A 10,710-nucleotide genomic window follows, 5' to 3' on the forward strand; every position below is an offset into this window, starting at 1 on the left:
GACGCGAAGTCCCAACTCTTCCCAACACAAAGCAGAGGGGGGCTTCCCTGGCGGTGCAGTGGTTGAGAGTTTGCCTGCCAGTGCAGGGGACACGGGTTCGAGCCCGGGTCTGGGAAGATTCCCACATGCCGTGGAGCAACTGGGCCCGTGAGCCACAATTACTGAGCCTGCGAGTCTGGAGCCTGTGCTCCGCAACAAGAGAGGCCGCAACAGTGAGAGGCCCGCGCACCGCGATGAAGAGTGGCCCCTGCTCGCCACAACCAAAGAAAGCCCTCACACAGAAACGACGACCCAACACAGCCAAAAATAAATAAATAAATAAATAAATTTAAGAACAGTTTTAAAAAAATAAAAAAAAGCAGAGGGACTTTACACATTTCAAGTCTCTTTCGGCTCTAATAACATGCCAAGAGTCCATGCTGCTGATAATAACATAGTACTGTTAATAAAAGTAGTTAATGTCCTCCTGTGTCTGGCTTTACATGTATTAACTCATTTAATCCTCATAAAGTCCATCAGTAATAGATACTCTTATTCTCACTTCACTGTGAGACAAGGAAACTGAGGCAGAGAGTGTAGGAAGCTCCAAGGCTGCAGGTTCAGATCGCGACCCAGGCGGTCAGGCTCCAAAACCTGCCCTTCACTGCCCTGGACTCTAGAATCAAGACTGCCTTCAACTCCAAGGACCGCCAGTCGTGTGACTTTGGGCCACGTGGCGGAGCTGCAGTGAATGCCGGCGCAGTTAGGGTCCCCGTTCCCACCAGGCCCTGGTCCCGCCACCACCGGACCCTCCGAGAGCCTTCGGCGCCAGGAGTGGCCCGACCAGCGGGAGAGCACTGACCCAACCCCAGGGGCAGACCCCACACTCAGCTCCTTCCACTCCTGTTACGCCCACCTCAAGTGACACAGACCTACTAGGAGCCCAACACTGATGTCCTGAGAAGCCAGGTGTGGCCAAGGGCTCATGTCCCAAAGGAGATCTGGACATTTGCTAGAAAGCTTCACTCCGGAATTGCCCTGCCCTAGAGTTTGGTCTGTATTAAGCTGAACCACATGAAATGCTGGTATCCAGCCATTTTTGACCTAGGAAAACAGCAAGTTCATGTGGTTCAACCCAGTGGGGGGGAGGGCACTTACCTTCATTAAGGACCTACTAGACATTCATCAATTCAACACCATGGAGCCACGGCCCACGTGCCAGGAACAGTGGAACACGGCGACAGTACTCACAGCTCTGAGCAGGGGACTTAGCATCTGTCTTCCCTCCGAGGACAAGAGACAGGACGTATTAGGCATCGTGAGGGTAACCAGCTCACCCAGCTCAAGGTCATACAACTATTAAAACGGCCAGTATGGTCTTTCCCCTCAGGTTCCTGGGCAACCTGACACTGTCTGTGGTGCCCAGGCTTCACAGGAAAAAGTCCAGGGCACCCTGTATGGTCTCGTCAATGAGGGGCTGTCACAATGACTAGGATGTATGCCAAGAACAACGGTGCTGCCCAGAAAGCCAAGGTGCATCCCTACGCTTTAGCAGGTATCTCTCTAAAAACAGACCGAAGGTTCCAGCTGCTTTCATTTTCAACAACCTGAACCAAAAAACCCTCCGAACTTCTAACCTACACCCAGACTTCTTCAGCCGCCGTGGCTGGACCTATAGGTGAACCTCTCGACCTCAGTTTCCTCATCTGTAAAATAAGCATCCTGGTGGGTCCATGTGTGAGAGGAACAGGACGGCAGAGCTCAACGGGCATGAGTGGATGGACCTGGATCAGAACGCCGACTCGGCCACTAACTCGCCGGGGCCCTTGGGCAAGTTACTAAACCTTTCTGAGCTTCAGTTGCCTCATCTGCACGATGAGGAAACAGACCTCACAGAGCTGGGCTTGAGAGAACTAGAGAGTGACTGTGCATCCAGCAGGAACACAGGCAGAAGGGAGGTGGTACTGTACAGAGTCCAGGAGAGAGACCTGACAACCTATGGGAGGAAGACTGCTGTCTCAGGGCACCTCCAGTTCCTGTTCCTCAAGACCAAGTCCGAGGGCTTCCCTGGTGGCGCAGTGGTTAAGAATCTACCTGTCAATGCAGGGGACACGGGTTCAAGCCCTGGTCCAGGAAGATCCCACATGCCACAGAGCAACTAAGCCCATGCACCACAACTACTGAGCCTGCACTCTAGAGCCCACGAACCACCACTATTGAGCCCGTCTGAAGCCCGCACGCCTAGAGCCCGTGCTCCACAACAAGAGAAGCCACTGCAAACACAAGCCTGCACACCACAACGAACAGTAGCCCCTGCTCGCCACAACTAGAGAATACCTGCGCACAGCAACGAAGACCCAACACAGCCAAAGATAAATAAATAAAATAAATACATTTATAAAAAAATAAAAATAAATGATGTTTGTGCTTTAAAAAAAAAAAAAAAAAAAAAAGACCAAGTCAGAGGCCTCAAATCCCAGGACTACCGGGGCTCCACACCCCCTATGGCTGAGAGATTTCGAGACAGGAGCTGTCTGGAGGAGGAAACAGAAGAAAGCAAGGACAGCACACATCAGAAACTCTCACAGAAGAACTTCCCTGGTGGTCCAGCAGTTAAGACTCCGCACTTCTAATGCTGGGGACGTGGGTTCAATCCCTGGTCGGGGAACTAAGATCCCACATTCCGCATGGTGCGGCAAAAAAAAGAAAAGAAAAGAAAGAAAGAAACTCTCACAGAGCCAAGAACCCGAAGCGGCCCAGCCTGCGCTGCTGTGTTGGGTCCACATCCAGCCCCAGGGACCACGCATTGACCAAGCTGCGCTCAGCAGAGAAGCAAAGGACTGATAAAAGACAAAGCCACAGGCGAGACAGAGACAAATTCAAGAGTAGGTCTTTCAGTGGCCACAGTACCTTAAATCACTTTTCACCAGGAGTGTGCAGTGGATAAAGCGCTCCTCCTCTCAGTTTCTGAGCACAAAACTGCATGCAGGAAGCCCATCCATGTGAACTCAGACATACCCCTTCAGGGCCAAAGTCTCATAATGAAGAAGCCTCAAGAAGCAGCATGACATGTGAGCAAGCCAGACCTGAACTGTCTGTCTGCCTCTCAGGGCTGCAACTGACAAGGGAAGAGGGCACTTGGTGGGAGGCTGCTTGTCACTGACCCCAGCAGAAAGAGTATGGGCAAAACCATCTTTACATAACCCTAACATCTTAAACTAAAGATATTTCACTTGGTAACCGTAATGAGTCCTCTGCCCAAATCCCATGGAAACTTCTGAGGCAATAAGCCCAAATCCCACTAAATAACCATGATTCTAACTCAGAAGGGTCCTGCTGAGTTCAGTGCTAGAAGAGGAAGCTTCGCGGAGCAGTTTTAAGCAGTGGGTGGAGAAGTTCGGGGTCTGAGCCAGTGGAAACGAGCGTTTGCAATCTGCAGTGTGGTAAGAGCTTCGCGGCCAGAAAGCACTGGGCTGGAAGCCCTTCAGATCGCCAGCCGTGGGCCAGGGACTCTGCCTCTCGGGGTCTCAGCAGAACTGGGGGCCACTACCACTTGCATCCAGGTTGCCTGGGAGGTTAAATACAACACCATCTATCAACCATCCATGTTAATAAAATAATCACTCCTGCTGCACCGACGACGTACCAGGCACTGTCTACACTTGCCACACGCAAACTCACTCAATCCTCACAATAACCCCCCTGGGGCAGGTGGGTATAAACGTCAGGGTTGCTACCTTGGAAGACATAGGACTACCAGACTGGAAATGTATCGCTAGAAAGTTGCAGACGAAGGCTCCTCCTACAGGTGTCCAGAGCTGTCCGAAAGCCGCGGGGCGGGAACAGGAGGAAGCCGGGAGAAGGGACGTGTTGCTGCCCCCGCACTGATGCCCAGGTCGGGCGGAATCTCAGACCCGCCTGCTGCCATTTGCTCCTCCATTTAACTTGAAGACCCGTGTTCTCATAGGTCTGACTGCTGCGTGAGCGTCCACGGAATGAATGGCCTGATGGAACAAACGTGAGCTGCAGAGGCGCCCGGCGTCCAGAGCTTGGGCTCCGGAGGCAGGCGGGCCTGCGTGATGAGGGCGACGTGAAGGTGGCGCAGGCAGAGCGGGACTCGGGGCCACCTGCCCATGCGGGAGGGCTGGGCGGCTGGGTCACCGGGCTAACCAGACTGAAATCCCCGTTCAGGCGTTAGCAGCATATCAAGGCTTTGCAGGCACCACCATCTGGGATTTAAACTGCCCAAAAATAGTTGTTGGGTCAATGATAAAGCATCCTCTCCAAATGCCTGAACAGGGCAGCTCTGGGGGCAGAAGCTTCCCCCTCAGCCCAGAGGTGATAAATCACGACGGCTGGCTCTGCCTTCCTATCTTTATCTTTCTCACCCATCCCTTCCTGTCCATCCCCCCAGCGGCCAGGACCCTTAGAACCTCGCAGGCTTACCGCCTGTGAATGCCTCCCTCCAGGGCCCTCCCGCGCACCACCGCCAGATGACTCTTCCTAAAATACCACAACTCTGCCAGCCTCCTCAAATTTCTACCTGCCCTGTCAAAAATCTAACTGGCTCCACACTGTCCCAGATGAAATGCAAACTCCCTAGCTTAGCAACTCAGGCGCTCCACAACTCCCTCCCGAGACCGAGGCTCCCCACTGGCCGTCCACTCTGCGGTTGGTCCCCAAACGCACAAGGCTGACCGTCACCCCGACCTCTGCTCTTGTTCCAGGCCCCTGCACCCACCCCAGCCTCTCCGCCTGGGCAAGGTCTCCCCGGGTTCACACCCAGCCCCCACCAAGGCTGCCTGGGGGCTGGAGTGGTCGGCAGGGCTTTGTGGAGGCGGCGGACCGCGAGGCAAGCCTGCAGGGATGGGCAGACGTGTGGCCCTTTTTAAGGCTTTCCTTTTACTCCTTCCTTCCTGCTGCACTTAATTTTCTGGATGCACCTTGCCTCCCCTTCTGGATTAGAGGACAGGGATTACGGCTTCTCTTTGTGTCCTCACTCTGTAGTATGCAGAATAAGACAAATAATAACCCTGGCTACCACTTACTGTGCGCCAAGCACTGGGTTAAGCACATTACAAATTTCACTTCCTTCTCCCAGTATCCCTATAAAATGCCATCCTCACATTACCCGTCAAGAAACCGAGGCCAAGGGAGAGTAAGATCCTCACTGCAGGTCACACAATGAGTCGCAGAGACAGGACTCCAAGCCAGATCAGCCCAACCCCAAAGCCCATGTTCTGTGGAGCAGGCAGAAGACAAAAGTGCTCACCACGCACTCATTCAGTGTCTATGAGGCGCTTACCAAGCGCCAGGCGGCCCGTGCAAGGTGTTGGGTGGTTGGTGGGAACCAAAGAGACAAAGTCCCTGCTCTCACGGAACTCACAGGCTCTGTCCCTCTTCTTCCAAGCCCAGAAGAGGGCAAGGACTCAGTTCATAAGGGGCTCCACCGGGCACAGACGAGGCATCCAGAGCCTGAGATACAGCAACACGTGGTGTCCACAGCACAGGGAGCCTTGTCTTCTGTGGTGGAGTAGAGCCTCTGGCTCTATCAGGGACTTTCTTCATTCAAGACACAGCCCAAAGCCAAGCAAACTCCAAATACTCCTTCAGCAGGCAGTAAGCAGTGGAGAAAACGGGTCTACCTCTGAAGTCAGAAAACCCAGTTCCTCCACTTAGTAGCTATAGTGGGACTATCCACTTACCCTTTGTACCTCATCTGTAAAATGGTGATAATAATAGTCACTACGTATATAATTATGTGCCAGATGCTGTTCAAAGCACTTGACGAATATTATCTCATTTAATCCTCATAACAGCCTTATGAGAAGGTACTGTTATTAGCCCAAGGCCGTCTGGCTCCTAAGTCCTAACTTTGCCCGCAATGCTGTCTCCCTCCTAAGGCTGCACCTCCCTGTAGGGCTGCTGCATGTGGGTCGGAGCTCGCGGCAGCGGGCAAGGCTCCACTCCTCACACCAGAGCGCTGATCTCTAAAAGCCTCGGTTTGGAAATGGCATTACTCTCGCTGGTCTTAACGTGGGTGATCTTGTACCCTTTGGACTTCCACACCCCACTCTCACTGGCGGGATCTGCCTCCAGGAGAAATGGGACAAGAGCCTGTACTGTGGGCCCTACTTCTCACTGTTTCTGAGAAACAGAGTGAGCCTCCGGCACAGGAGTCGGGTGGACCCAGAGCCAAGTCCCAGGCCCGCCCCTCACACCAGCCACTCAACCTTTCGAGCGAGCATCCATCACGGGGTGAGGTAGGACCTAAGTCCTACCTCAAGGTTTCTGGATGACGGCAGATCCTCAATCAACAGTAGCTACCCAGGTGAGAAGGGCAGGACTTCTGTGGCACAAACCTTCCCGGCCGGGAGAGCTTCTGGTCTGCAGGGGACAGACCGCGTGTGCAGTGCCATTCACCTCCGTGGTGGTGGCCAAACAAGGGCAGGCATGCTCAAGGCCGGGGCTGAAGCTGGGCACAAGCCCCAACTTTCTCTGAAGTCTCCTGCGTTATCTCATCCAAGTGTGCTTGCAGTTACATTAAACAAGGCTCTGCTTCCTTAAACTGTAGGTAAGAGTGACACGCCTCCCTGCCAAACAACATAAGCTGTGAAGGCGTGGACCCTTGTTTGCCTTGTTTACCATGCTTCCTTGTCCTGAGCACATAAAGCAGCACAGAGAAGGCACTTCATAAATACACCCATGAGCTTCAAGCAACGCCTAACACACCACTGTCTTTGCCTAATGCTAAGAGTTTCCCAGCCTGGGAAGCAAGAGTCTCAATGTTCAAAGTACCTGCCCAGCCACCATTTCCCTGTGCTGCCAGTCATCTGTCCTCTCCCCTCCCCCAAGGAATGTAAAAGAAGAACAGGACTTCTGAGTTATAAATAGGAATATCTGCTTTCAAACATACGATTTAGGGCTTCCCTGGTGCTCCAGTGGTTAAGAATCCGCCTGCCAATGCAGGGGACATGGGTTCGAGCCCTGGTCCGGGAAGATCCCACATGCCGCGGAGCAACTAAGCCTGTGCGCCACAACTACTGAGCCCGCGTGCCACAACTACTGAAGTCCCCGCGCCTACAGCCCGTGCTCCGCAACAAGAGAAGCCACCACAATGAGAAGCCCGTGCACCACAACAAAGAGTAGCCCCTGCTTGCTGCAACTAGAGAAAAAGCCAGTGCACGGCAACAAAAGACGCAAAGCAGCCAAAACTAAAATAAATAAATAAATTTGTTAAAACAAACAAACATATGATTTAGCATCTCTTTAATCTCAAGCTATGGATTGTTGGCTACTTTTTTCAAGCATTCCACCAAAGAGCAGCCAGTTGGGTTTAAATAAACAAGGCTGTATATGCATGTGGGGTCTGAGTGGAGCTAGACCTACACCAGGAGGTCTACACCAGGAGACCAGCCAAGACACCAACTGTATTGTTTCACCTTGTAACAATATAACAGGCTTCTCCTATCATCTCTTGTCAGGCCAAACCATCTGGGAGCTGGAGGGACAACTCATGAGGGGGCCCGGCCCATCCCTGCATGCTACAGCCTCACCATCCAGCACCAGAATCATAACTCTAAATTAGGACAATAATTCCTAAATTAGATGCTAGAGCTGGGTAAGGAAAAGTGCTTTGAAACTATAAAGCACTTACAGATAGTGGGAGATCATTACCTGCTAAGAGAATGCAAGCAAATTCCATTTGCTTATGCATTCGTAACTGATGCCAACAGAAATCACGGAATTTTCTCCAAAGTCCAGTGCACTTTAGACTCTCAAACTGCTATTTCCCTCCATGGATAACTGAGATCTAGCTGGTTTCTCTACCATCAACCCTACTGAAAATAAAACCACAGTGGTTTTAATACATTTACCTATTACGCAACCCCACACCACCACTTCTGTCCTACTCCAACTGTCTACACTGGTTTATTAGTCAGAATATTCAAGTAGGGGATAAACTGAACAATAAGCAGTCAGAAATTACCTGTAAGCCTAGGGGATACTAAGAACAAGTTACTGAGGGAATGAGTATGAAATCCAAGTGGCTAAGTTCAAGACACACCCCAAGCTATTTCCTTTAGTGCCAGGTACTGTTCTAGGCCCCAGGGATACAGACACGGAAAACAAAAGACAAAAATGTCTGCCCTCAAAGAGCTCACGTTAAATAAGCCTGCATCACCAACAACACGTAAACAGCCTGGGACAATGGAAAGGATGCCCATCAGATGTGCTCCCGTCAACTAAGCAACATCTTAAGGAAGTCCCTCCATGCCCTGAGCCTCAGCTTCTTCACCTGTAAAATGGTAATACACAGCATCCCTCAAAGGGTTCTGTGTGGGTTAAGTAAGTAGAGCACAGAGCACAGTGCCTGGCATCTAGTAGCCGCCCCGCTCCCACTCCCCACAGAGAAGTTAGCCTTTTTCCTCCACCCCTTCCACAGTCCTTACCGATTATCCAGGTAAGACCCAAATACAGGACTCTCAAGAAGCCTCATGTATCATCCTGTTCTTTCTGGGTCATTACAGGCATTTTCCCATCAGGTCTGGAGACTCTGGCACTGAGGACCAAGGCAAGATGCTCCCCCTCTCCCCACCACTGCCAGAGATGCTGCCTTGAGCAGCCCCACCTGGCCATCCCATCCACCCTCCCCTGCTTTTGTCCTGACAGCAAACTTGTAAAACCTCACTCCAAGTCCTCATCCAAAACTGTCCTGGAGAAGTCCTTCCCCACCCAGGCCTGGGGCTGCTATCGGAGAAGTCCAATAACAATGGCCACGCTTTTCATCAACATACAGGAAGGCATGAAGAAAAAACTCAGCCACTCCGAATTAGTCACCCTAGTTCAGAAGCAACATCCCTTCCTTAAACAAGGAACCGAGAGCCCCAAAACCCTTTGGGGCCCGAAGTCCACATGCAAACATCTGCCAGCACCGGGCCAGAGGAGCAGGTGGCCGCCCTTATTCAGTCCACTCTCCAAAGATGCCTTGGCCACTTGAGGCAGAAGCCCTCTGGCCCTTCCAACCTGGGTGCTGGGCCTGCCCTGCAGAAGGTTCCAAAGCGGAGGAGGGAGGGCGGACCAGGACTCACTGGTCGGGGCCTAGGTGAAACCTCGGGCCAGAGCGCCGCCAGAGCACCTGCCTTCATTACCAAAACAAACAGCAGGAGTGGAGCGAGCTCTCTCCCTCGGAGTCTGGCTCACCTGATCCGAGGCACCTCCATAATCAGCAGTTCCAACCCTCACGAGCTGACAGTTAAGGGGGAAAGGGAGGCTCCGCCTGCTGGGGTACATCGTGTCCGGGCCGTCTGTTGGCCTCGGGGCCCGGGGGTCTCCCAACGGCAGCGGCCTCACAAGGGCGATTGTGCGTTCATCCCCGTCCCGCGGCTCCCCCATCCTCATCCCTCGGCTCCCGCACACGCCCCGGCGCCGCGGGTCCCAGCAGGACGCTCCGTCAGCACCGCACCCCGCGGCACCCAGGCGGCGGCCGCGGGAAGCGCCCGCAGAGCGCCGCGCTGCCTTACGGGCATACGGATGCCCGCCCTGCCCTCGCTCGCTCCCAGGCGGCCTCCCAGAAGGGGCACCGCTTCAACTTGAGAAGGCACAGCCTCGGGACCCCCATCCCCACCCGGGCTGGAGAGCTGCTCTCACTTCCCAGGGACAGCAAAGAAGGTTCGCCCTAGGTAGAGGGGAGGGGACCACCTGGGTCAGGGGCAGGGCAGGGAGCCGGGCCCCGGAGGGAGGGTGAAGCCCCGGACAGAGTGGGGCTGACGCAGGCTACGCCGAGAGTGGTGAGAAGTCCTGGGAAAGGGACCAGGGAGTGGGGGGAAGGGAGTGACGTCCAGGCGGGGGCCAGGGGCGGAGGAGGGGGGTCCAGACTTAAGACCATGGAGGAAAGAAAAGATTCAGGCTGAAGCCATGGAGGACACGGGAACAAATGTGGGCTGAAGCCATGGATAAGGGGCTAACGGGGGTCCGGACTGAGGCCATGGAGGAGAGGTGGGGGACAGAGGCCTAGCCTGGACCCTGGGAGGAAGAAACGACGGCATAGCCTGGGCCGTAGGGGATGGGGAACTAGCCCGGGCCATGGGGAGGAGAAAGGGGGACTACGCCTGGGTCCCCGGAGGGGGTGCCTGGCCTGGACCACGGGTCCAGGAGGGTCTAGCCTGGGCTACGCGGGAGACTAGCCTGGCCCCACAGGAGGAGTGTGGGAGCCCAGCTTGAGCCAAGGGCGGGGGTTGGGAACGGGAGGCAGGGTCGCTGCCCACCCAAGCCGCCCAGGCCGGCCGCCCCCTCCTGAGCGGGCAGGGATGGTGTCTACCTGGGCTCCGGGACCCCGCCCCTCCCCCACCCGGGGGAACCCACCCTTCGCGGGCCGGAGGTGGGTGGGGGAAGGGGGACGCGAGCTCCGGCGGGGCCCCCGGACCTGGGGGAGGGGGTCGTCGGGCCTTTACCATTGTGGCGGCGGCGGCGGCGGTCCCGGTCCCGGCGTCTGTGGCTCTCCCCCCCGCAGCAGGGCCCGGCGCTTCCACTTCCCCGGGTGCCCAGGAGTGAACATCCGGGTCAGCACCTCCCTCCTCCCGCTCCGGGCAGCCGCCACCTTCCTTCCCCGCCCCGGCCCAGCCCGGGCCCGCCCCCCACGCAGCCGGCTCTCGGCCAATGAGCGCGCAGGGCCGCAGCGATCGCCAAGTAAGGAGCGCGGCACGGGGGGAGGAGCGCCGAACGGGGAAG

The 10,710-nt window shown here is 54.9% G+C and overlaps 1 protein-coding gene across 2 annotated transcripts in view; it reads right to left on the reverse strand.

Annotated features, from left to right (window-relative positions):
• CAPZB (capping actin protein of muscle Z-line subunit beta) overlaps positions 1-10,584 on the reverse strand; it is a 136,556-nt gene extending 125,972 nt beyond the window's left edge. For both annotated transcript variants that reach the window (XM_068539048.1, XM_068539047.1), the window contains exon 1: positions 10,434-10,584. In XM_068539048.1, the coding sequence (XP_068395149.1) occupies positions 10,434-10,436 (3 nt within the window). In that variant the 5' untranslated portion in view covers positions 10,437-10,584. The remainder of the gene's footprint in view (positions 1-10,433) is intronic.
• Between the last annotated feature and the right edge of the window lie 126 nt (positions 10,585-10,710).

This window comes from Eschrichtius robustus, chromosome 3 (assembly GCF_028021215.1).
Source record: "Eschrichtius robustus isolate mEscRob2 chromosome 3, mEscRob2.pri, whole genome shotgun sequence".
Classification (NCBI taxonomy): Eukaryota; Metazoa; Chordata; class Mammalia; order Artiodactyla; family Eschrichtiidae; genus Eschrichtius; species Eschrichtius robustus.